Source organism: Hypanus sabinus, chromosome 18 (genome assembly GCF_030144855.1).
Source record: "Hypanus sabinus isolate sHypSab1 chromosome 18, sHypSab1.hap1, whole genome shotgun sequence".
Classification (NCBI taxonomy): domain Eukaryota; kingdom Metazoa; phylum Chordata; class Chondrichthyes; order Myliobatiformes; family Dasyatidae; genus Hypanus; species Hypanus sabinus.
This window is the reverse complement of record NC_082723.1, coordinates 64,822,164-64,849,794: the sequence shown is the minus strand read 5'-3', so window position 1 is coordinate 64,849,794 and position 27,631 is coordinate 64,822,164. Positions and strand designations below refer to the sequence as shown.

The 27,631-nt window shown below is 40.6% G+C and overlaps 1 protein-coding gene across 1 annotated transcript in view; it reads right to left on the bottom strand.

The window, feature by feature from the left end:
* The window catches only part of sbno1 (strawberry notch homolog 1 (Drosophila)), a 132,165-nt gene that overhangs the window by 48,034 nt on the left and 56,500 nt on the right, over positions 1-27,631 (bottom strand). The window contains exons 5-13 of the mRNA XM_059994549.1: positions 25,645-25,738; positions 20,060-20,220; positions 19,836-19,969; positions 19,661-19,751; positions 15,894-16,055; positions 12,386-12,521; positions 11,048-11,153; positions 10,751-10,904; positions 5,350-5,532 (exon numbers count right to left, since the gene is read on the bottom strand). Of these exons, the coding sequence (XP_059850532.1) occupies positions 5,350-5,532; positions 10,751-10,904; positions 11,048-11,153; positions 12,386-12,521; positions 15,894-16,055; positions 19,661-19,751; positions 19,836-19,969; positions 20,060-20,220; positions 25,645-25,738 (1,221 nt within the window). The remainder of the gene's footprint in view (positions 1-5,349; positions 5,533-10,750; positions 10,905-11,047; positions 11,154-12,385; positions 12,522-15,893; positions 16,056-19,660; positions 19,752-19,835; positions 19,970-20,059; positions 20,221-25,644; positions 25,739-27,631) is intronic.

The window sequence follows — 27,631 nt, the reverse complement described above, 5'->3', positions numbered from 1 at the left end:
AGGAGGAAAAAGTTTAAGTCTTAAAAACCAAAGGGTGGATAAATCCCTAGGACCCAAACAACAGTATCCAAGGACATGGTGGGAAACCAGGGAAGAAATTACTGGGCCCTCGTAGAGATATTTCTATCATTAGAAGTGGGTGAGGTACGTGGAGAGAGGAAGGTGGTGAACATTGTGCCTTTATTCAAGAGCTGCAAGGCCAAGCCAGGGAACAGCAAATTAATTGACGGGGTAACTCAGCGGGTTGAGCAGCAACTCTTGGACGAATGGAATTGTCAATGTTCTGAGCCAAAATCCTGCATCAAGGAACAAAGGGCAGGTGAGCTCCACACCAGTATTAGGAAAGTTACTGGATGGGCAGTGTCGACCAGCAATTGGAAAGGCAAGGTCTGATTAGGCACTGTCAGCACAGCTTTGTGCATAGGAAATGTCTCATAAATGTGACGGAATTTTATTCTGAAGAGGTGACTAAGAGGATTGACAAGCTGGGCAATGCCTTTCCTGGACACTCAAGGACTTTGGGACAAGATATGGTCTGGAAGGGTACATTTCAAGGGATCTTGGGTGAGCTAGCCTACTGGACACTAAGCTGGTTGGTGGTAGGAGGGAGAGGGTGGTACTGGAGGGTGAATTTTGAGACACTTGGTCTACAGATAGTGTGCCACATTGGGTCCACTGTTGCTCATCATTAGCATTAACGATTTGTCATTTAACAGCCTATGCTTGAGTGGAGAAGATACTTATTATTATTACTTTTTTTTCCTTGCAGTTTGTTATCTTTTGCACATTGGTTGTTTGGGCGTGGTCTTTGATTGACTCTATTTCACTTCTTGGATTTACCGAGCATGTCTGCAAGAAAACGAAACTCAGGGTTGTATGCGGTGACATACGTGTTTCAGTTCAAAGTAAATTTATTATCAAATAGTATTTTAGTGTTGCGGCATACAGGCATGGTCTGCATCACTTGATAAGTTAGAAGCAAAAGTGAACACAGTGCTATCAGTGGAAAACATGTGCACTTCTGACCTTATGAAGAGAGGGCAGTCATTGACAAATATGCAAGGGGTTGCTACAGTAGCCTCTGCTTTACTTAGGACAAGGAAAGCAAAACCAGTGGCCACACAAATACAAGATAAAAGACCAAAAGCTGCGAAAGTTCATTCAGATTTTCCCTAACCAGAGGTTAGCCTCCAACTTCTGGTAATTTTCCCCCTCCTCCTTCCTCCCTCAATATCCCACTCTGGCCTCACCTGCCTATTCACCTTCCCCTGATCCCCTCCTTCTTCCCTTCTGCCAATGGTCCACTCTCCACCTATCAGATTTTTTCTCCAGTCCCTTACCATTTCCACCTATCTCCTCCCAGCTTCTCACTTAATTCCCACCCACCTGGCTTCACATATCACCTTCAAGCTTGTTCTCATTCCTCCCACCCCCTACCTTCTTATTCTGGCATCTTCCCCCCCCCTCCTTTCCAGTCCTGATGAAGGGTCTCGGCCTGAAACATCAACTCGTTTTCCCTCTCCATAGATGCTGATTTCCTCCGGCACTTTTGTGTGCACTACAAAAATTGATTAGCAGGGTTCCCAACATTTTGCATGCCATAGGCCAATACCATGAAGCGAGGGTTCTACAGACGCCAGGTTGGGAGCCCCTGTTCTAGATGCTAGAAGAATGCGAAGGGAAGCTAGAAAAGGGTGAGCAAGAGAACATAGGCCAGCTCATGCCTAGTTTGTCACACAGGTGCGGCCATGACCACAAGGCCATCTACTTGCTTAAACTCACCTTCGCTCAATACTCCTCTATCTCTTTGGTTAATCAAAAAAACCCCTCCAATTTGAAATTAATCAATCAAACATGTATTTTTAGAAGTATTTTTCTTCACGGTCTGGTCTTTAACTGTGTGACCGTAGATTGTTGTTCCCCTTAACGATGTCCCTATACTCCTTTCAAGTTCTCCTTAACAGATTGAAAACTTGCCTCCATAAGGTTACCACAAACATTTCAAGTTCTTTAAAACATATACTTAGATTATGTAATTTAATTCTAGGGATAAATAGAGGTTGCATGTTTTTACTAAATGATGGTGTCAGAACTACTTTGGATACAATTGAACATGGGTTTTGTATATCTTTAACAGGCTTAAGCTACTAGAAATGGACTAACAAAGAAAGGAATTTTGAATGGACATAAATCCATTGTTGGGTCAGATCTTGTGAATGGGTGTGGGTTGAAACCCAAGGATATATTCTATGTAGTGCTTTGATTTACCTATATAACAATGGTAATCACTTAGGTGAGGTAGAGATTGAATTTGGTTCCTCCAGGATGTCATAGCCGGGGTGGTGCTAGGGAAAAGTTCCTACAACCTATTAAATGTTCCCAATCACGTGTGTCTCAAATAGCCTCTGACAACCAAGTCCAGTTCCTAGCCTTCATGTGTGGCTTCACTGTTAAGCTTAGCGGAACTGTTTCAACTGACAAGAAGGGGCAAAGGCAGCAGCTTTAAAACCAGTCACTTCAGGCTGATGAGGCTTATCAGCTGTGGTTGGCAGTTTATCTTGGAGAAGGAAAACCCTGACCTCAAACCTCTGCTGCCTTGCAGCCAGTAATGGGGAAGGCTTTGGGAGTAAACCCCAAGGGAAAAAATTTTTGCACTACTTTTTTTCTATATTTATCATGTATTCATTGTACTGCTGATGCAAAGTCAACAAATCCCATGACATATGCCAGTGATATTAGTCACAGAGAAGTACGACACAGAAACAGGCCCTTGGCCCATCTAGTCCATGCCAAAACTATTTAAACCATGACCTCTGGTTGTAGTTCCACCCAACCTCAGGAAAAAGCCTGCTTGCATTTCACCTATAGCCCTCATAATTTTGTATACTTCTGTCAAATCTCCTCCCAATCTTTTACGTTCCAAGGAGTAGAGTCCTAACCTATTCAATCTTTCCCTATAACTCTGGTTCTCCAGACTCGGCAACATCCCTGTAAATTTTCTCCGTACTCTTTCAACCTTATTTACATCTTTCCCATAGGTAGGTGACCAAAACTGCAGCTACCATCTCACCAACGTCTTATACAACTTCAGAGATTGAATTTAAACAATCTCTTTTCTGTTCAACAACATGGTTAACCTGCTGTTCACAGCAGCAAATTAACAATTGTAGGGAGGAAAACAAAAGCCGACAAGGCCTGAACCAGTATTAATCAGAATGTCACAAGTCTCTACAGTACACTGAAGGTTAATGGTTACGGTTGCACCTTCATCAAATGCACAGATCACACTAATCTCATCATTTTTGATGCTAATCACACTGCAGTCACCCAATTGTTAGGTAAGTGAAACCATTACATTGAAACCTCCACAACCAGATTGTCACACACAGGTTCCTAACCCTAACTCAACATAAATTTATTGTAGGCAATTATGAGCATGTTGAAGTGTGAAAAACCACAAACACTTACGGGCACATTGATGACTCACAGATAACCATCTCTACTTGCACTTAATGGAGACAAGCTCGCTCAACAGCCCTGCAAATTTTCCACTTCTCTATTCACATAATTATCTCATGAAAGAACATTTGTACATTTCCAAACATCTGTGGCAAGCTTTGTTATGATCTGACAATGCTTTCAAAGAAAAATTGCCCAACCTTTATTTTTGATAACTCTTCCTAAAAGAAAATTTCCCTTTACCCAAAGCCTTTTCACAAAATCTCCTTCTTCCCCATCAAGTACCAACATTATCCCTTATATATCTGGAAGTCTAGAGCTTAAAAAGCAGATAATATTTCATTAATAAAGTACGGTGGATTCCACATAACAGCAACACATCAAGACACAATTACATTTTGGCCCAATTAGTCGAAGTTCATGGAAACAGTTAAAAGATATAAAAAAGACAGACAACTACTCAGTTGAGTAACAAATTTCTATTTACTTGAAATACAGAACACAACCAATACTACTACAGTACTATAAAACTGTATTAGTACGCTGCTGTGTTCTTTTGATTGACTGCAGATGAACAAAATTACTGCAGACACTTCGTGCAGATAATGGACTGCCTTCACACAATGCTTTCAACGATTGCATCTTCATTGTCATTATAACATACAAGATGACTTTTGATACCTTCAAATTCTTAATTCCTAACTTGTTGAAGCAGTGAAATTGCTTCATTTTCACTCCCAGCTGTTTCTGGCATCTCCAAGCCCGAATGCTTGAAACTGCAGTGAGCAAAACAGTTCTGAATAGCCTTCCTGTTTATTTCTCACCAACCATCAGTGACTAAAATCACTGCCTTTTTGAACACAAATGCACGCAACTGATGCTATTTAAAAGTCGGTTGCTCAAGCATGGAGTAGTGTCTAACTAATGGACACACAAGTGGATGCAACTGATGTTAGTCAGGAACTGTTCGGTAAAAGTCCCAATTAAGCAGCATAGTATCCACTGTATTTTCTTTAGCATCAACTTTGCACAAATATTTGTATCTCTAAACCAAATTTAAGCCCATTTTAAATCTACCCCAGCAAACGACTTGCACTTACAATGTGCACACTGGCTGCTGTAAGCTAACCAATTGATGCTGCCATTAATAGTGGGCATCATTGGAGTATTGAAGTATTGCTTACTAATGGGTGATAACTGCTCTTCAACACTTCTGGCTTGCTCTCATACCCTTTCAAGCTCTCAGTCTCAGTCTGTCCCCGTTCTTTTTGAAAGTAAAAATAAATCACAATGAGAACAATATATTTATTTTAACTTGCCTTTAATTCCATCTATTATTGGATCTGTTTCCCAAAATACAGAACTTTGATTATGCTTTTTGGTTACCTTGTAAACCCTACAGAAATGAACAATCCAAACCCACATGGACCATTTTAACCCTTATGAGATCCTTCCCACTATCAGCCAAGCAGAATTACATTCTACAACCTTTCATGGCCCACCTGTTATATACAAAGTACGTACAACTTTGAGATTCATCTCCTTGGAGGCAGCCACAAAACAAAAAAAACCTTAAAAACAAAAGACCATCAAACACCCAGTGTGCAGAGTGTGCAAAAAATCATGCAAACAACAAAGCAAGCAAAAAGCATTCAAAACCAAATTTTGCAACACCAGACATTACTGCAGCCCATTCAGAAGTCCACAGATGCCAATTCAGTATGCCTCAGTTTAGCACAGAGCGATATCAGTGATTTTGGCTCAGCCACATTCTGCAGCAGTGAATCCCACATTCAGACCAGCTCAGGGTAAAGAGGCTACTCTACTACATTCAGTATTGGCCCAACACATGAATCATCCCTTTTAAAAAAGATGTTTATCAATCATTACCTTTCCATTTTTGATCTCTTCACGGGCAAGTTGGACGATCCTTTTAACTTTGGAAGCTATGCAGAGATATTTAAAGAAACGCTGATGTGCTGACCAAAACTGTCCCCACATGGACTTCTTCATTCGTTGCTCCGCATCAATCAGCTCTGCTGACATTTGAAATTTCTCCCTTGCCTCCACCCACTGAAAAAATTATTAAACAGTCAACATACAAAAATCAATTTTTTTAAAGAAACAAATCAAAGCAATTTTACACTTCATGGGAAAGGAAAATGCTAACTGTATCTGTGTTGCAGTAATGCTCTTGAAACAATTAAGATTTTAAACTGTACATAAAATCTTTAAACAAATAACCTCAAGTTACTTGACCATAGAATGACCCACCTTTGGTAAGACCATAAATGGGAGTATGCCATTTAGTACCTTGGTAGGTTGAGTGAACTAGGGCCTTTCTCTTTGGAGCACGGGAGAATGAGAGGATATGTGATAGAGGTGGACAAGGCAAGAGGAATGGGCACAGCAGATAGCCAAAGACTTTTTCCCCAGGGTGGCAATGACTAATACGTAAAGGCATAATTTTGAGGTGACTGGATGAAAGTACAAGGGGATGTCAGAGGTTTTTTTTAAATATACAGAGTGTGGTGTATGTCTGACACTGCCACAGCTAGTGGTAGAGGCAGATACATTAGGGGCATTGAAGAAACTCTTAGATAGGCACATGGATGAAAGAAAAATGGAGGGCTTTAGGCTTTTGGGAGGGATGTGACCTTAGCGTAGGTTGAAAGGTCGGCACAATATTGAGGGCCAAATGGCCTGTACTGTGCTGTACCATTCGAAGCTTCATCACCCAGGATGCCCCTCTCCTCATTACTACCATCAGCAAGGAGGGACAGGAACCCTGAAGGCATGTGCTCCATATTTTATCAACAACTTCTTCCCCTCCCCCATCAGATTTCTGAATGGACAAACCTCACTATTTTTTGCATTACGTACTTAACCTTTTTTTAATGTACATTTATTATAATTTATACTATATTTTACACTGCTGCCACAAAACAGCAGATTCCTCAACACACATCCATGATAATAAACCTGATTCTGTGGTCACATTTGAGCAGATCAGGACTGACTTTCCCTGTTATAACCTTTGACTCTTTTAACATCCTGAAGTCTCTCAACATCTTTCATGAATACACTGAGTGACCGTGCCTTTACAGTCCTTGTGGACAGAGAATACCAAACATTGAGGTGAAGAGATCCTTACTACCATCATCCTGAATGGCCCAGACAGGGGAAACACCAACCCTGCAAATACTTCGTATGTTTTAATGTGATTGTCTTTTTTTCTGAAGGTCAGTCTACTCACATTGGCTAGCTGTGCTAATGCACACAAAAACCTTCGACAAATCATATTCATTAAAGATAGAGCTATGGGAACCTTATTATCCTGGATTCTCTTATGTTTTCTCTCATACTGATATGATGAAATAATAACTATGATGGCATGCAAGACAGTTTGTCACTGTTCCTTGGAATGTGTAACAATATTATACCAGTTCCTACATCTGTCATTTAGTGGATTATGTGGAACAGTTTCAGTCCTATTCACTCTCCCAGTACTGATGACCAGACTGTCATTGCTTCCTCCATTCACTCAGAACATGAAAATGCTGTCATTTCTGCTGTCAGTTTCCACCCGTCTCTCCCCTTCAGTCCCCAACTTCCCTTTTTCTTGCTTGCTCTGTATGGCACAAACTACAAGCCTACAGATTCTCAGAGCCATTTTAAGCATACTTCCTCTCAATCTGCACACCTGTGAAGGATTCCAGTAACCAACCCCTCAAAAAAAAACAGATTTAATTATCACCTGGACTCTTACATGGGTGTGGGGACAAGAATGAGTCAGATATTTTCATTAGTTTTCTGTCCTGCTAAAAGTAAATCCACGTGCTACCACCAAGGAGGGGGTACAAGAGCCTGAAGAGACACACTCAAAGTTTCAAGAAGAGCTACTTTCACTCAGTCAGATGGCTTTTTTTTGCTATTTTTTGACTACTTATTTAATATACATGTACAGCTACCACAAAACAAATTTCACAATATATGCCAGCGAGAATAAACCTGACTCTGAGACATTAGTACCTGGTCCTGACCAATGGGGTTTCATTACCAAGATTAAATTTCATTCACACTTCTTTTACAGTGGTCCCACATTGGAAGGGTAATCGTGGAAACACTCCCCACCTTGGGAACGTCAGTGGCAGCTGTAGCATGTCAATGATGCCCAAGTGAAATGTCAGATAACTGAATCCAAACCAGAAATCAAACATGGCCCAAATCTGCCAAAAATGCTGACTTGTAATTACTGCTCCCTTTAAGCTGCGCGGGTACACGGCCGTGCAGTAACTGAAATGCTTCTTTGTTGCCACGCAGCAGGACCTTCCTTTTATATAATTCTGAATTTAAGCTAACATAATTTAGAAATCTATGTTAATTGTGAAATACTTTACAATTAATGTATTAATGACTATAATTCATACATTTTCTAAATTATAAATATACCACAATCTTAACTTAGAAAGATTTTGGAGTTACAACTTATTTACATTGTCAATGTTACAAATTATAACATTAAACACAACAGCATCACCATCTAGTCAAAACATTCTATTTTCCCCCTAGTGCCACTCAGTTGTTTTGACTGCCTGACATTGTTTACTTGTGTTGTGAGTTGTGGCTTGTGTTTATTTGATGTGCATATTATAAAAAACATTTATAAAGTGCCACACAGTTTTCAGGCCATGCTCAGAGCAATGGCTGGTCTGTGCAGCTGTTAAACAAAATTAGAGTGAATGTTGTCTGTAATGTTCATCTAATCTCTCACTTCACTAAATGCATGGTTAAAGCCTTAAACTGAAGACATAAATATCATGTGTAATCAAGGTGCTTGATTAGAACTACAATAAACATGATTTTAAACATTTCTTCATTGTTTGTTCGTTCACTTGAGCACTAATTCCATGTAACACAAGACTAACGTGCAAAATATTGGGATTAATCCCATTCCACAAACAGCTCTACAGAAATCTGCTTGGAATTCCAAGACCAGCAGCACTGGGAAGCTTGCTTCTACTACTACAAGCAAGGAACTGATCCTCAGAAGATCAGGTGTAGGGTACATTTATGTTGTTGGTTTTTGGGGAAACTGATTTGCTCCAAGATTCAGCATCAAGCAAGACTCATATCATGATTTTCTTTGCATAAACAACTCAAATGATAACATTGTCTGAATCTAAAACAAAATCAGGCTTAACATTTGTAGCATAGTTTGTGAACCTTTTTGCAATTACCTGATTTTCTGCATTAACTAGTCATACAATGTGGCCTGATCTTTATCTAATTCACAATAATAGACAAACACAATCTGCTTGAACCAATAACAAATAAAAATTGTATTCCTTGTCATTACTGAGTACACCATTTAAACAATCACAGTCTAGGTTTAAAACAGTATGTGAACCTCTGGGGTAATGTTTTCTACAAAAGCTATTTGGAGTCAGGCGTTCCAATCAATGAGATGAGATTGGAGGTGTGGGTTGTAGAGGTGCCCTGTCTTATAAAAAAGGCACAAAGTCAGGTTACTGATTACAGCCTGCTCTTCTCAAGATAGATCTGTTTATGCACACCTTGCCTTGATCAAAACAACTATCAGAGGACTTTAAAAGAAGAATTGGTGAGATTAATGAAGCTGGAAAAGGCTAGAAAAGTATTTGTAAAGACCCAAGTGTTCATCAGTCCACAGCAAGATAAATTGTCTACAAATGGAGGAAATTCAGTACTGTTGCTACTCTAAGGAGTGGGCCTCCTGCAATGATCACAATGTGCAATGCTGAATGAAGTGAGAAAGAACCCAAGGGTAATAGCCAAAAATCTATAGAGATCTCTAGAACTTGCTGAAGTCTCTGTTCATGAGTCCACTATAAGAAAATCACTGAACAAGAATGGTGTTCACGGAAGGAGACTGTGGAGGAAACCAATGCTCTCTAAAAAATAAAAATCACTGCTGCACGTTTGCGTAAGACCACTTGACATTTCACAATGTTTTTGGGACCACGTTCTGTGGACTGGGGAGACAGAAGTTGAACTTTTTGGCAGAAATGCACATGTCTATGTTTGGATGTAAAAGAGCACTGCACACCAACACTGAAACCTCATCCCAACGACGAAGTATGGTGGAAGGAGGAACATCATGGTTTGGGGCTGCGTTGCTGCCTCAGGGACTGGACAGCTTGCAATCACTGAGGGAACAGTGAATTCAAAATTGTGTCAAAACGTTTTACAGGAGGATGTCAGACAATGGAGGAATGGTTTAAAATTCCTTCTTGCCTTTGTGCAAATCTGATCAGCAGCTACAGGAAATATTTTGTGGAGCTTATTGCTGCTAATGGAGGTTCTTCCAGATACTAAATACAAGGGTTCACATACTTTTTCCAGCCTGGACTGTGAATGATTAAACAATGTATTCATTAGAGACATCTGAAGTACAATTGTTCATGTGTTATTATCTTAAGCAGATTCTGTTTGTCTATTATTGTGACTTAGATGAAGATCAGATCACATTTTATGAGTAATTAATGCAGAAAACCAGGTAATTGCAAAGGGTTCATAACTTTTTCAAACCGTATGTCAGGAAATTTGTTGTCTTTGCGGCAGCAGTACAATGTAATACATAATAGAAAAAAACATGAATAACAGCAGATTTATACATTAAGTAGCTAAATTAAACTGTGCAAAAATAGAAAAAAAAGTAGTGAAGTAGTGTTCATGGGTTCAATGTCCATTTAGAAATTGGATGGCAGAGGGGAAGAAGCTGTTCCTGAATCTTTGAGTATGTGCCTTCAGGCTCCTGTACCTCCTCCCTAATGGTAACAATGAGAACAAGGCAAGGCATGGTCTGGGGGTCCTTAATGATGGATGCCACATTACTGAGGCATCACTTCTTGAAGACGTCCTGGGTACTAGAGGCTGATGTCCATGAAAGAGCTGACTAAGTTTAAGTTAGAATACTTTCCATGGTATATCTGTAAAAATTTGCAAGTGTTTTGGTAACTTAAAACTCCTAATGAAATATAGCCGCTGTCATGCCTTCTTTGTAGCTGCATCGATACGTTGTTGGAAGTCTTGAAATTATACAAAGCCTTTAGTTTGATGGATTTATCAGCCCACAGTTGAGATATGAAAACTGGGGACTTCGAAGCTCAAATCCAACACTATGATTGTTTAATCTTCAATTCTAACAAGAGCTACAGGAGCTCAAGTGAACACAGTGGTGTGTATGAATCCCAGGGTGACGTACCCTCACATCAATACACTGAAAAGATTGAAAGCTTGCCAGACTTACCAGCTTAACTGCTCTATTATACATCTTTATATAATCTTGACTGAGGGGAACTTCTTCAATTTTGAAGGTTACTCCAGAAAAGCTCAGTTGTCTTGCTATGTACATGCCCCTCAGCTTCATATCCATGGCAACAATTTCCATTGCACCAACACCTCTGTTTCAAAGAAACAAAATCATGAAGTACATTCTAGCAATTGACAGTCATATGCTAAGACACGAGTATAAGGAATTAAAGGACATTTAATTTCAGCACACATATTGTTACCATTATATTTCAGTGTTCAGACTCTAACTTACCTCCTCTCAACAGCCTGAATGAAATCACTGAACTCTTTGAAGGGTGTACCTTCTCCCCAGATTCCAAGTCGATTCATATAAGCCATATTGCGAGGTTCTGATGCACCTGGATGACAGTGTTAGTGTAATGGAAGAATAAGTCATCAAAAGTCCTAAGTATGTACGTCCAAATCCCCCTTCCACTATCAGCCTTAAAGCATTTAGTAGTTTTAAATTAAAACCTTTGCTGTATATGGAAAAACAAAAGGAGAGGACCTGTACATTAATTGACTGAAACGTTTGAATAATTAGCACATTTGAGTTCCTTCACTCTGTTTTGTTAATCCATTAGGTTATGACAGATCACCGACGTATCAGGAGCATTTGTCGGCTCTGGGCTTGTACTCAATTTCAAGCCGAATTTCAAATTCAAGCTCAATTGTCATTCAAGCATACTCACTGGAGTTTAGAAGAATGAGCGGAGATCTCATTGAAACCTATCAAATATTGACAGACCTGGATACAGTGGACGTTTCCTATAACGGGGAAATCTAAGACTATTGGGCACAGCCTCAGAATACAAGGATGTCCATTTAGGGCAGAGACAAGGTAGAATTTCTTTAGCCAGAGGGTGGTGACTCTGGGGAATTCATCGCCACAGGCTGCTATAGAGGGCAAATTATTGGCATTTTTTTAAAGCAGAGGTTGATAAGATTCTTGATTAGTCAGGATGTTAAAGGTTACAAGAAAAAGGCAAGAGAATGGGGTTCAGAAGGATAATTAATCAGCCGTGATGGAATGGCAGAGCTTGCTTGATGGATCAAATGGCCTAATTCTGCTCCTATGGTTTATGGTTATAAGCTTGACAGAGAGGCTTTTCAGTATTAGAATGACTTCAGCCAGGTGTACGAGAACAACAGGGAGGGACTGGTTGGGGCTCTGTTTAAGGAATTAACAAAGAGTCCTCAGAATGCATTGGTGTCAGAGGGAGATCTAGAGGAATTTAACACTATGCAGAAGGTGGGCCATTTGGTACCAAGAAAGCAGAGACTGTAAAAGAAATGGAGAGCATCATAAGTGTGACAAATTTATATGGGAAAGGACTGGACAAAATTAGTAAGAAAGATGAAAAGTCATTAACCTGAACATTTAACTATTTTCTTCTTCACTGTTGCTGCAAGTTCTGATTCGCATTTCTAACATATTGTCTTTTTATTTCACATTTCCACATTTTCAGATTTTACTTTACAATCACTTGCTCAAGGCTCCCCCAACCCACAAGAGAATAAATTTAATTCAGTGATCACAAAATATGAAATTAAACTTCCATCATTTAACCAAATAAAGGATTTTGCATACCTGTAGCACTGGCGTACACTACCCTAGCCTTTGGCAATTTGTTCTGCAGCTCCAATACTGCTAGTCCAGTTTTCGTGGGTTTTGAGGAACCAACAGGGGACAAATTTTTGGCTTTGTGGCATTCATCAAATACTATCTTCAATAAATCAGTTAAGAATATTTTAAAATGTAACTTCTGTAAATAGCATGCAACCTGATTTGAACAAAGCAGAAGTAGTTAAGTGCTTATTAATGCTAGTCTTATGCACAGTATTAGTGGGATGTGGCTACACTGGAGAGAGTGCAGAGGAGATTCACTATGCTGTTACCTGGGTTGAAGAAGTTCGAGAAGCTCAGTTTGTGGTCCTGTATGTGAAGGAGTCTGAGGAGGTATGTAACATTATGAAAGGCATGGATAAGACAGATGAAGCTTATCAGGCATGGCTGGCAGCTTAGTTAGAAGGAAATCTCTGATCTCAAACCTCCGTTGCCTTGCAGCTATACCCACTCATGGGGAAGGCTTTAGGAGTAAACCCCAAGGAAGCATCTGGAGCTGGAGTCCCTAAGGCAGTCCTAACAATGAGTTCAAACACGGACTGCCAACTCCTGCCACGCCATTGGTGCTAAACTATATTGGTCTCTGCTGTTCCTTTGGGCTCATCAGCTGTGTAGCAATAGGGAGCCTGCTGCAGGGGCAACAGCTTGCTCTCCATATCGTACTGCTCTGGCTTGACTGTGTACTAGCCGCATATTACATAGACATCTGGGATGCAATGTCCATGCTCGACCCCGACCAAATGGAGAGCCTCAGGAATAGCATCAACTATACACCTCTAGTTTTATATCTGATTTGTACAAAGCAGAAATGGTTAAGTGTTTATTAGTGCTAGTCTTATGTACAGTAGCTCCAGCATACTACAGTGATTGAATGTGCCGTAAAACATGCAAGTGCGTGCATAAAATGCCCACAGACAGGGGTGTTGGAAACCACTACTGTAAAAATACTTTTTAGAAGATGAATCAATGTAAGGCTAAAGTTGTATTTTAATCATTTGTACTTTTTAATAAACTCATTTAAGATCACATAAAGGGCAGTCTTTTCCCTCTGGTTGGAGAGTCCAAAACTGGGGGGCACTGATATAAGATAAGAGGGGAGAGATTTATTTATTTTTTGAGATACGTGCATGAAACAAGCCCTTCCAGCCCTTAGAGCTGCACTGCCCAGCAACCCATTTAACCTGAGCCTAACCACAGGACAATTTACAATGGCCAATTAATCAAACTAACTGGTATGTCTTTGGACTGAGAGAGGAAACCTGAAGTCACTGGAAGATTGTACAAAATCCATACAGACACATGTTGGAAATGAACCCGGGTCGTTGGTACTGGACAGCATTGGTGCATAAATGCAAGGCACAATGGAATCTTTATTCCCTGGAGCACAAGAAAATGGGTAACCTCAAAGCTGATAAAATTCTGGGAGCTATGAATAAGGTATACTGAGCAGTCTTTCCCCCAGGGTTGGGGAGACTAAACTAGAAGGTACAGATACAAGATAAGAGGGGAGATATTTAAAAGAGAGGTGAAAGGTAACTTCTCTACAGAGAGGGTAATGAGTAACTGGAAATGAGGTGCTAGAGCAAGTGGTCATGGCAGCTACAAATGCAACATTTAAGAGGCATTTGAACAGGTACATAGAGGGGGGAGACTTGGGAGAGAGATTGACTGAACAATGGTAACTGGGACTAGCAGTGAGGACACTGTGGTCCAGCTGGGCCAAAGGGGCTGTTTCCATGGTGTATTGCTTTATAACCATGAAACTGACAATGGCAAAAATTTTACATTACTGGATCAAAGGCTTTTCCATAAATCTCCAGAGATGCCAAAAGAATTCCAGAGACTAGATCCCAGTAGCAGAAGGCAGGAGGGAGCCACAGAAGGAATTTGAGTCACAAGATGATGGTAGCAGAGATTCTTCAAACAAAAATAGATATTAACTTGGAGCCATGGTGTGTCTGCCAGAACATGAATCTCAAGGTTGTATATAGTATACATACTTGGATGATACATCTACTTTGAACCTTCTTGTATAAGCCAAATGATAGCTTAATGAAGTAGATGGTGGACCAAACTGAAGGTATATACTCAAGTTAACTCTTAGCTCCATGGCCAAGTACTTTCAGTGTGGTACGATAGCATAGTGGTGAGCACAATGCATTATTGTGCAAGTGATCTGGGTTCAATTCCCACCCTGTCTATAAGGAGTTTGTATGTTTGTCCTGTGGGTACTCTAGTTTCCTCCAACAGTCTGACAATGTATCGGTTGGTTAATTGGTCATTGTAAATTATCCCATGATAAGGCTGGAACTAAATTGGGGTTGCTGTGCGGTGGCTGAAGTTGGGCGGAACAACTTATTCCACACTGTATCTCAATGAACAAATAAATATCACACTGAAACGCTGCCATGAGGAATCCTTGGGGCATACCATAGCCAAAAGAAGAATAAAAAGAAAGGACTTTGAATACAGTCAAGTAGGCAAGAGCAGAACTGGAAATGGGCAGGTTCTCCAGACTACAGAGCGTAATGTCACATTAAAGTCCTTAAACTTATATCAAAAGAAATAAGCTCTGTCATAGACAAAAATAATCACACTACATTGTTAAACAAAGTACTCGTGATGCAGGTAACTGCGGAAATTGCTCATGTAATTTGTGATGTAATTGCATCTTGATTAATTTTGATTTTGTTACTTTCAGAAGGGGAGGATCTACAGTTGAACTCAAACTGTGGTTCTTCATGGTGGTGGGCTGTTGCTCTTAGAGCTTGCCGAGTGGCGTAGCATTTTCATTAGCTCCAAGAGTGGACTGAAGACATGCAACTTTGGGGCCTGATTCCTCACTGGTGTTGCCAACTGAAGCGTCACGGGAGATCGAAACATCAAGACAGCGGGTGCAGTTGTTGGAGGCCTCTGCACATGAGTGATCGCTCTCTCTCTCTCTTGATGGTGGTGGTGGAAGGGGAATTTGCTACTAATTCTCGAATTGGGGAACTCGAATTAAAGTAATGCTGCAGACCGTAACATCAAAACAGTGAGCTGTTGGTCTCCCTCTTGCTGCGGAAGGAATGATATCTCTCCCTCCTCTGTCAGTGAGAGAGACCCTGGGGCATGTCAAACTGCTGGGTTATGGACTGTATTTTTTGACTGACTCTAGATCATGGTCTCTTTGGGGGCTTTGCTACTGCTTGCATGGTGGGGGGGGGAGTGCTGACAATTCTTTGGAATAAGTGGGGGGAAAGGGCGGGGGGGGAAGGGTTGATATTTGCTGCTGGTGCATGGGAGAGGGAGGGGGCTTTGGGGTGCTAAAGTTTTCTGATATCCATTCTTTGGGGCTTTTCTTCTGTTTCATGGATATCTGCAGAGTAAGAATTTCAGGTTGTATACAGTATACATTCTCCGATATTAAATGGAACCATAGAAACGGAACCTGCTACATTAATACTTCTATTTCCGTACTAACAAAGGATACCACTCCATCGAAGTCTTCCCCACACCAGTGCAAGAGCTGCTTTAACCTGGTTTTATACTTTCCACCTGATTGACTTTCACCAATTAGTGAAGAGTAGGTTGCAAAAATGACGCCTTTCTTCACACTTCCATTTTGTTTGGAAGAGATTTTTCCATATTTGAACTGTAAAACAATAGACTATGTTGTTAACATTTGAAAAGAGATTATGATCAAAAACTCTCACTGCAGCCTTCTGCCGACTATGGTGACATTATTAATTTACACATTTCCAGAACTGGTTGCCAAGACCCAAGTAGTGTGAAGGGCTACAAATGTGTACATGTTATACAAGCACAAAGGTCAATGCATAATTCATTCAAATAATGGTGAGAGAAATGTCTCCGATCAAATCAATTCAGAGCACTCAAAACCAACTTTTAACTCATTATCATTCTGTGCCATGATGTATGGTGTGGGTGATCATGGCCTGTCAATGATCATGATTGTTCTTGGCAAATATTTCTACAGAAGTGGTTTGCCATTGCCTTCTTCTGTGCAGTGTCTTTACAAGACGGGTGACCCCCAACCATCAATTTCTAGCCTAATTTCCTTGCCTACCATCAAAAAAAGGACCCTTTATGGCATCACCTTCCATTCCATCAGCGATTCAACAGTCAGTACCAAGCAAAAGTTTCAGGCACATGTATATATAGCTGGGGTGCCTAAGACTTCTGCACAGTACTGTATTTGTCAATGTGGAGCATAGAGCAAGCTTAAAAATCTGGCAGGAGCAAAGGATGTTGGGAATGGTGATGGTGGAGCACCACGGGAGGGGAGTGGGGCAGGTGGCAAAGGAATGCCGGGGTGATGGGGTGGCACAGGTGCTGACGCACCCAGTCCTGAGTCACCAGGCAATGTCACTTGATTCCAAACAATTGGTTTATTGATCATTACAGAACGTCTCTCTGGCGCTTTCTACTCCCTCCCCTCTTCTTGTCCACTTCCTACTCTCAAGTCTGCAGTAGAGACCCATATCAGAATCAGGTTTATTATCACTCACATACGTCATGAAATTTTATTTTTGTGGTAGTTCAGTGCAATACATAAAATTATTATAGTACTGCCCAAATGTCTTAGGTACCTTAGCTATATAAACAAATACAAGAAAAAGCTTGTGAACTCTTTGCAATTATTTGGCTTCCTGCATTATTTACTCATAAAATGTGGTCTGATATTCATCTTAATAATAGACAAACACAATCTGTCTAAACTAATAACAAGCTAACAATTGTACTTTTCATGCCTTCACTGAACACATTGTTTAATCATTCACAGTCCGGGCTGCAAAAAGTATGCAAACCCTTGTATTTATTAACTGGTAAAACCTCCTTGAGCAGCAATAAGCTCCACCAAATATTTCCTATAGCTGCTGATCAGACTTTCACAACGATGAGGAGGAATTTTAAACCAATCCTCCATTGAAAACTGTTTCAGTTCATCAATATTTCTGGAATACCTTGCATAAACAGCAGTCTTCAGCTCATGCCACAGCATTTCAATTGGGTTCGGGTCTGGACACTGACTTTGTCATTCCAAAACACAAATTTTCTTCTTTTTAAATCATTCTGCATCACCGGCACATACCATCGTCTACTCAGAGTGTTTGGATAGGGTTCAGAAACAGCAACATCACAGGCACATCAGACCATCATCTACTCAGTGTTTGGAAACGGTTCAGTGGCAGCAATGTTACAGGCACATCAGACCATTATCTATTCAAACTGAGTTTTTGCAAATAGTTCAGTCACAGCAACGTCACAAGCACATCAGACTATCTTTTACACAGAGTGTGTTTGGAAATGATTCAGGAGTGCTGCAAGAACATGGGATTGATTCTAGGCCTTGAACGCACCAACAAATCTAACTTCCTAAATAAAAAAGATCGTAAAGGTTCCTGCTGGCTAATAATGATCCTCGCTGATGTTCAAAATAATGTGGTTTCAAGCACAGACTGGATTCAAATGGGATGGCTCCAAAACCCACAGTTATTACTATTTAGGTATGCAAAATAAACAAGAACAAAGAACCACATCCTTCCTGTAGAATGCTGACCAGAACTGCAGGCAGAATGCAGCTGAGTTTTTTCTAAAGTTGGAGCACAACTCCCTGGTTCTGTATTCAATTGCCCGATCAATATTCCAAATTAGGCCTCACTAATGCCTTATACAACTTCAACGCAACATTCCATCTTCTGTACTCAATACATTGATTTGTGAAGGCCAATGCATCAAAAGCTTTCTTTACAACCCTACCTACTTATGATGCCACTTGAAACAAATTGTGGACCTGTATTCCCAGATCCCTCGGTTCTACCGTAGAACTCAGTGCCTTACCATTCACTATGTAAGACCCACCCTGGTTGGTCCTACTGAAGTGCAAAACCTTGCACTTGTCTGCATTAAATTCCATCTGCCATTTTTCAGTCCATAGCCCATTTTCCCAGTTGATGCAGATCCTTCTGCAAGCCATGAGCCCCTTTTCACAGTCCACTACAACCCCAATCTCAAGGTCATCCACAAATTTACTGATCCAGTTAACATTATCACTCAGAACCAATCCCTGGGCCCAACACTAGTCGCCTCTACTACCCTGTGCTGAAACTGGAGGTTCAAAGGAGGTTCATGAAAATGATTCCAGGATTGAATGGTTTGTGACATGGAGAGTTTGACAGCTCTTGGCCCATATACATTAGAATTCAAAAGAATGAGAGGTGATGTCGTTGAAAACAATCTAATGGTGAAAGGCCTTGATAGAGTGGACATGGAGAGGATGTTTCCTATGACAGGAGAGTCTAGGACCAAAGAACACAGCCTCAGAATAGAGGGGGTTCCTTTTAGAACGGAGATGAGGAGAAATTGCTTTAGCCAGAGAACAGTGAATCTGTGGAATTCTTTGCCACAGGCAGCTTAGAGGTCAAGTCTTTATGTATATTTAAGGTAGAGGTTGATAGATTCTTGATTTGTCAGGACATGAAGGGAGAAGGCAGGAGATTGGGACTGAGAGGAAAATTGGATCAGCCATGAAAAAATAGTGAAGCAGACTCAATGGGCCAAATGGCCTAATACTGCTCCTATATATAATAGTCTTACGGATTCTTCCACGAAGCCAAATGTCTAATCCAATTTACTACCTCACCCTGAATGCTGAGCGACTGAACCTTCGTGACCAGCCTCCCATGTGGGACCTCGTCAAATACCTTACTAAAGTCCATATAGACAACAGCCACTGCCTTGTCTTCATCCACTTTCCAGGTAACATTGGTTAAACATGACCTGCTACACACAAAGCCATACTGATAATCCTTAATCTGTTTAGAACTATCCAAATACTGACGTTTCTGGTCCCTTAGAATTCCTTCCAATAACTTTCCCACAACTGATGTCAGACTCACCAGCCTGTAATTTCCTGGTTTCTGTTTAGAGTCTTCTTAAACTGCAGAACAACACTGGCTACTAGCACCACTCCTGTAAGATGTTTTTAATATCTCTACTATCAGCCAGGACATGTCCTCTTCTGGAGAGAGGCACTGAATGATTCAGGAATGAACACACACACACACAGACAGTACTTCAGCTTTTCTCTTTTCCTCTATTATGTACTGCTGCCACAAGACAGCAAATTTCACTATATACAAAGATGATATTAAACCTGATTCTGATATGAAAACGGACTGGTTTGCATCCAACAAAAAACACCTGCTCAGAAACTAGAGAAGTTCACTACTGTACCTTATTCAGTGCATGGACCTGGATATTTTTTGCTCCAATATCTCTCAGATCCCTTTCAGCATCATACTTCAAATCATTGGATACACTAAACCTGGAATTGAGCAGAGAATGTTAGCGGAAGCCAATGACATTAAATACCCTCAATTATTTGGGTTAATATTTAATTTCTACCTACCATAGTGATCTTTTCCTACCAAGAAGGTAGTTTTCAAAGATGATGCCAGCAATGGTTCGTCCTTTACCCACACCAGCCCCATCCCCTATCAGGAAGGCAGCACGATCCCCATTGGGGAGGAATGTTTCATGTTGCTGTGGATCAAATTAACAAAGAATGTACCTGATCTAATAACAGCTATGCACCATGAAAAAAACGAGCAAAGGGTCCGAAAAACTCAGTACCTGAGCAGCATAGGTGATCGCTTCTAGCTGCAGAGCAGATAGCCACCCACTGTCAATGGTCTCCTCTGGTACAGTCAATCGATACCAAACTTCAGGAGGTGTCACACTGGATAAAGAGCTGGTCTCCACCACTGGGTCGGGATGGCGCAATCCAACTTTCACTGTGAACAGAATTACAGAAAACAGTTCAATTTACTGGTAAACATAACATATTGAACTCTGCTTTAGTAACCACGATAACCCAAATCTAGTAGATTTCAGAAAGTTAATTTTTACGGACACAAAATACGTGAACCCAAGAAACAGCTCAGATTAATTTCTGGTGGTTCCACCTGTAAAGGTTCATGCAGTAATTCTACTTCCCCACCTGATGCTGACAGAATTCAGAAAGTTATTGATCACTTCCTTAAACTTACAACATGTTGGTGAACAAATTTCTTATCTCAGTTCTAAACAATTAACCATCATACCTCTATTCCTCATCACTGTCGACATTGAGGAAACTGCCTCAACTTCACTCACCCCATGACTGAAAACACAAAGTTGAAAGACACCAGGCTTATTCAGTTCAGCACAGTGTTCGTCATCTGCAGGCCACCCCGGAAGGATGAAGGACTCTTCATCTCATATTCTCTATATTTATTCTGATTATCATTCTTCTTTTCCTCTTTCTTTTTGTTTTTTGCATATCATGTCTTTTTGGGCACAGCCTTTCATTGACTCTATTGTATTTCTTGTATTTACTGTGAATGTGTATAGGAGCCACATACCTATTTTCTGTCCGATTGTATTGTATTTTGTGTTGCGTGTTTATTATGGATAATTTGTCATATGAGTTGGGGGTGGGGGTGGCAGAAGCAAATGAGTATAGTTATGTATTCATGCTTTGTCCTTGCTCAGTTTAATCTAATTGAAAGTGGGCAGAGAGATTTTTTTTGTTGACCATTTTTTACGTTATATTGCTATTTTGGCCTTTGCTCTTTTCATAATGAAGTATTGACTCAGAGCTCTGTATTTGGAAGTGCGTCATACAGTATCAACTACCCTACTCAGTCCTTCAGCAGTTGTGGCCTGTTTTCAAGGGTTGAATATGGTGACATATATGGGGCACACAGTGTAGTGGTTAGCACATTGCTTTTCAGTACCAGTGATCTGGGATCAATTCCTGCTGCTGTCTGTAAGGAGTTTGTATGTCCTCCCTGTGACTTCTGGTACTCTGGTTTCCTCCTACAGTCCAAAGACATACCAGTTGGGAGGTTAATTGATCATCGTTAATTGTCCCGTGTTTAGGGCTAAACTGGGGGATTGCTGGCTGGCGTGGCTCGAAGGGCCAATTGCAGGAGTGTTAGGGTTAGGTGAATAGATAGATAGATAGACAAATATTTAGATAATAAATTTACTTTGAACATCTACCTTCTCAATCCATTCAGAATCTAGTCTGCCGCAATGAAATCACCTCTCTCTTCTGAATTCAGGTGAATACAGACTGTCCAGTTCAGTTCTTTCACTGAAATAGTATGAACAAAGCTCAGGGTTTCAGAAAGGAATTGAATGAGCATGAGGCAGAGTAATTTGCAGCATAACAGGATGACGTGTTTAACTGCAAAATGCCCATTGGACAATGAGATAAATGGCCCCTTTCAATGTCATAATGCTCATAATGTGAAGAGCTGGTACAGAGGGAACCCTGTACAGGATTGGAAAAAGCTGCAGAAAGTTGTAAACTCATCCAACTCCATCATGGGCATTAATCTTCAAAGGGTGAGGCATCAAAAAGGCGGCATTCATCATCGAGGAACCCAACTCCCAGGACATGCCCTCTTATTGCAACCAGCCTGAAGACACACATGCAATGATTCAGGAACATTCCTTCCCTCCACCATTGGTTTTCTGATGGACAATGAACCCATAAACACTACCTTAATATTTTTCTCCCTTTTTGTACTACTTAAATATAACTTTCACGACATATGCTGGTGATATTAAACCTGATACTGCTATCTGCCAACAAAATGGACTGTGATCCCAATGTGAGGAACACTGCAAGATTTAAATGAAGGGAACTCTTTAAAAAAAAACACTTGAAGTATTCTCTACTAGGTAATTGGCAGAAAAATTCTCAATACAAAAGATGAATCTCTTGCAAGCTACCAGAAATTAAAATGGATTAATAGAGAGGTTGTGGAGGTAGATGATGGCAAGACCGCAGACAATGTTAGGATTCAAAAGGTTGAACTTGTTGCGACTAGTGTCCTGAGCTGCATATATTTCAATATAAGAAGTATCACAGGAAAGGTGGAAAATAGAGCTGAAGATGAGGCAGCTGGTTTACAATCAGAGGCAATGTGTGCTGAGGAGTAGCTGCTGATGAATTGCGATGTAAACGCTGGACAAAATTGAAACGTGTGAATGAAGAACTGAAGGTGTTATACTTTAATGTGCGCAGTATTTGGAATAAGGTAGATGAACTTGCAGCAAAATTGCAGATTGGTAGGTATGATGCTGTAAGGATTACTGAATCATGGCTGAAAGAAGATTATAGCTGCGAGTTTGATGTCCAAGGATACCCACTGTATCAAAAGAACAGGCAGGAAGACAGTGGGGTGGTATTGCTCTGCTGGTAAAAAAAATGAAATCAAATCATTAGAAAGAGGCGACATAGGGCCGTATGGCTTTTTAGAGCAGTTCATGGCTGAGTCCATGAGGGGATCAGCTAGTCTGGATTGGGTGTTGTGCAAAATTGATTAGAGAGCTTAAGATAAAGGAACCCTTAGGGGATTAATCAAAATACGATCGAATTCATGCTGAAATTTGAAAAGAAGCTAAAACAGGATGTATTAGTATTACAGTGGAGTAAAGAGAATTACAGAGGCATGAGAGAGGAGTTAGCCAGAATTGAATGGAAAAGAACACTGGCAGGGATGATGGCAGAGCAGCAATGGCTAGAAACTCTGGGAGCAGGATATATACATCCCAATGAGGAAGAAGCACTCTGAAGGCAGGATGACACAACTGCAGATGACAAGAAGTCAAAGGCAACATAAAAACCAAAGGGAGGGCATATACTGCAATAGAGCAAAAATTAATGGGAAGTTAGAGGATTGGGATGCTTTTAAAAACCAACAGAAGGCAACAAAAAAGCCATGAAGGTAAAAATGAAATACTAAAGTAAGCTAGTCAATAACATTAAGGAGGATATTAATATCTTCAGGTATAAAAGAGTAAAAGAGAGGTGAGAGTGGATATCAGACTGGAAAACAATGCAGGAGAGGTAGTCATGGGGGACAACAAAATGTTGGATGAACAGAATATTTCTTTGTGTCAGACTTCATTGTGAAAGACACTAGCAATCTGGTGGAAGCTCCAGGTGTCAGAGGTTATGAGGTGCATAAAGTTACCATAACAAGAGAGAAGGTTCTTAGGAAACTGAAAGGTCAGAAGACAGATAAAGTCACCTGGACCAGATGGTGTACACTTCAGGGTTCTGAAAGAAGATAATGAAGAGATCATGGAGGCATTAATAAAGATATTTCAAGAAGCACTAGAATCTGGGATACTTCTGCAAGACTGCAAACGTCACACCACTATTCAAGTAGGGAGAGAAGCAGAAGAAAGGAAACTATGGGCCAGTTAGTGTGACCTCAGAAGCTGGGAAGATGTTGGAGTCCATTGTTAAGGATGTGGTCTCAGGACATGATAAAATAAGCCATTGTCAGCATGGGTTCCTCAAGGCAAAATCTCACCTGACAAATCTGTAGGAATTCGTTGAGAAAATACCAAGCAGGATAGACAAAGGAGAACTGTGCTAAGAAGCGACAGATGGACTTCAACCGAAATAAGTCTGAAGTGGTTCATTCTGGTAGGTCAAATTTTAAGACAGAATATAATATTAATGTTAAGACTCCTGGAGGGTCAGAGAGATCTTGGGGTCTATGTCCATAGGACACTCAAAGGTGCTGCGCAGGTTCACAGTGTTGTTAAGAAAGTTTATGATTAAGCTTTAGGATATCTTGCACAAGGACTCCCAAGTCCCTTTGCATCTGTGCATTTTGAATTCTCTCACCATCAAATAATAGTCTGGCCATTTATTTCTTACACCAATGCAAATGACGATACACTTTACAACATTGTATTTAATTTGCCATTTCTTTGCCCATTCCCCTAAACTTTCTAAGTCTCTCTGCAGGCTCTCTGTATCCTCAACACTACCTGCTCCTCCACCTACCTCTGTATCATCAGCAAATTTAGCCACAAATCCATTAATCCAATTGTCCAAATCATTGACATACACCGTAAAGAAAAAGCGTGTTTGATGGCTCTGGGCCTGTATTCACTGGAGTTCAGAAGAATGAGGGGTGACCTCATTGAAACCTATCAAATGGTCAAAGGCCTTGATAGAGTGGATGAGCAGAGAATGTTTCCAATGGTGGGAGTGTCTAAAAACCAGAGGACAAAGCCTCAGAATAAAGGGGCATCCTTTTGGAATGGAGATGAAGAATTTCTTTAGCCAAAGAGAGGTGAATCTGTGGAATTTGTTAACACAGGCAGTTGTGGAGGCCAAGTCTTTATGTATATTTAAGGCAGAGGTTGATAAGAATCCTGATGGGTCAGACCATGAAGGGATACAGGGAGAAGGCAGGAGATTGGGGCTGAGAGGGAAATTGGATCAGTCATGATGAAATGGCCAAGACTCAATAAGCCAAATGGCCTAATTCTGCTCCTACATGTTACGGTCTTAATCAGCAACTGAGGACATTGTAGTTTGTAACTTTGTGTCATGGACAATGTACAAAGGTTGCTTACTTCAGAACACAATCCGTAGGACCAGAGCACCCTGGTGCTTTGTACTTGTCATTGTGTCATAGAAAATACAGAACAGGCCCTTTGCCCACCCAGTCCCTGCCAAACCATTTAAACTACTAGTCCCACTTGCATACCCCTGCCATCCATGTAACTATCGAAACTTCTCTTACATTGAAATCAAAATTGCATCCAACACTTGCGCTGGCATCTCTTTCCAGACTCTCACCATTCTCTGAGTGAAGGATTCCCTCTCATGGACCCTTAAACATTTCACTTTATCCTTAATTCATGAAATCTAGTTGTAGTTTCACCCAACCAGAGTGGGAAAAGCCTGCTTGCTTTTACCCTATCCATGATATAGAAAACTTCTATCAAATCTCCTCTCAGTCTTCTACATTCTAAGGAATAAAGGTCTAACCTATTCAACCTTTCCCTATTACTCAGGTCCTCCAAGTCCCTCCAGCATCTTTGTAAATTTTCTCTGCACTCTTTTAAACTTATTTACATCATTCCTATTGTATTTAAGTTATGGGGAAAAAAATCAGAGAGCTGTCATAACAAAAGATGGCCATGAAAGTGCATTGTAATGGAAAACTTATTGTAAATTTACTCCTACATACTAAATTTTAATTATTTGTTTGTGCACATAATGCAACGGAGTAGAATTAGCACTGAACTAGAAGGACAAGAATTTGTTTCATAAAGGACCAATTCCTAAATGAAAACAGAGAGGAAATGTAGAAGCAGACAAACAAGCTGGGGACTTTGAAGAAAAAGCTTACATTTCATTGGCATATATTCAGCATATGTGTCTGCATGTCCCAATTCCTCATCGTCCTCCTCTTCAGCCTCCTCTTCATCCTTCAGAGGCAATTTCTATCAAATATTACAAAAGAGAAATCTGGATTAAAAATCGAAAAAAAAAAGCAGTTTAAGTTTTATTAGCCAAGGGACAGGTAGAACTCCAAACAAACTGCTGAAGGAAGAAGCAGCACTTATGGAGAGGAGAGAGTGCAACTAAATCTCAGGTTGAGAAACTTTATGGTTCATATCACCCAAACCACCTCCCCCCCCCCACCAGATGCTGTTTGACCTATTGAGCTCCTCCAGAATTGCTCCAGATTCTGGATTTGCAGTCTCTTGCATCTCAGGAAAAATAAGCACAAACACATTGTCCGCTTATCATCTACTACAAACCACATCTTATAACTTCTAAAGGAAGCTTTCAAATGGTTTTCACAAAGATTGGCATGCATTATTAACAAACATCATAGGCAGTTTATATTTGATACCAGAATAAAGGGGGAATTTTAATTTCAATAAAATCTTTGTTTTGACTTAAATCTAACATTCTAGTTTAACTTGAGGAGGGAAATATCAGAAGCATCTATTAAGGATCACCTGTTCCATAAAGCATGTCGATTATTGAAAACTTTACAGAATATGGAATTTCTACCAATGTACTGTGGAGAGCATGCTAACTAGCTGCATCACTGTCTGGTATGGGAGGTGGTGGGGTTACTGCACAGGATCGAAATAAGCTGCAGAGTTGTAGACTTGGTCAGCTCTCTCATGGGCACTAGCATCCTTATCATCCAGAATATCTTCAAGGAGTGATGCCTCAAAAGGTGGTGCCCATCAATAAAGACCCCCACTACCCAGGGCATGCCATCAGGGAGGAGGTATAGGAGCATGAAGGCACATGGTCAGTGATTCAGCAACAGCATTTTCCCCTCTGCCACCAGATTTCTGAATGGACATTGAACACATGACACTACTTCACTACATTTTTATTTCTATTTTTTGCACTACTTATTTAATTTAGCTATTTAACATACATATTGTAATTAATATTTTTCTCTATTATTATGTACTGCATTGTACTGTTGCTGCAAAGACAACAGATTTTACAATATATGCCAGTGATATTAAACCTGATTCTGATTCTTTCCCCTTCCAGTCCTGATGAAGGGTCTTGGCCCGATATGTCGACAGTTTATTGATTTTCATAGATGGATGTTGCTTGATCTGTTGAGTTCCTCTAGTGTCCTGTCCAACACTACTTGTACATGACCTTTCTCTATTAGTAAGCATCGCATTCTAACAGTCACCATCAAAAATTCAAAGAAACTACAATGGGGTGAGGGGGAATGATGGAGAGAGCAAGGTTGTGTTGAAGATTACTTTGATGGGAAAATGATTGTATAGTTTGGCAGATGAATGCAGTTCTGGTTGCTATGCTCTGGGAAGGTCAGATTGCACTGGAAAGGGAGTAGATGAGATTCACCGGGATTCTGCCTTGGCAAGAGTTCTTCCGTTTAGAGAAAGGACTGACAGGCTGGATTTTTTTTCTTTGGAATGGAGGTAGCTAAAGATATATAACATAGGTATACAAAATTATAATTTAATGAGCTACAGCGTGGAATAGGCCCTTTGAACCACACCACCCAGCAATGCCCCATTTGATCCGAGCCTAATCATGGGACAATTTGCAATGACCAATCAACCTACCAACCAGTATGTCTTTAGACTGTGGGGGGAAACTGGAGCACTCGGAGAAAACTCACGTGGTCACGGGGAGGAACTCCTCACAGACAGCGAAGGGAATTGCTGGTGCTGCAAAGCGTTGTGCTAGCCACTACACTATCGTGCAGCTGGATCAGGTGGAGCTTTTACCATGTAAAGTATCCAAGACTCGAGTGCACAGGTAAATGGTTTGGAAGGGTTTATTTATTTATTTTATCTAGCAATACAGGATGGAACAGGCCC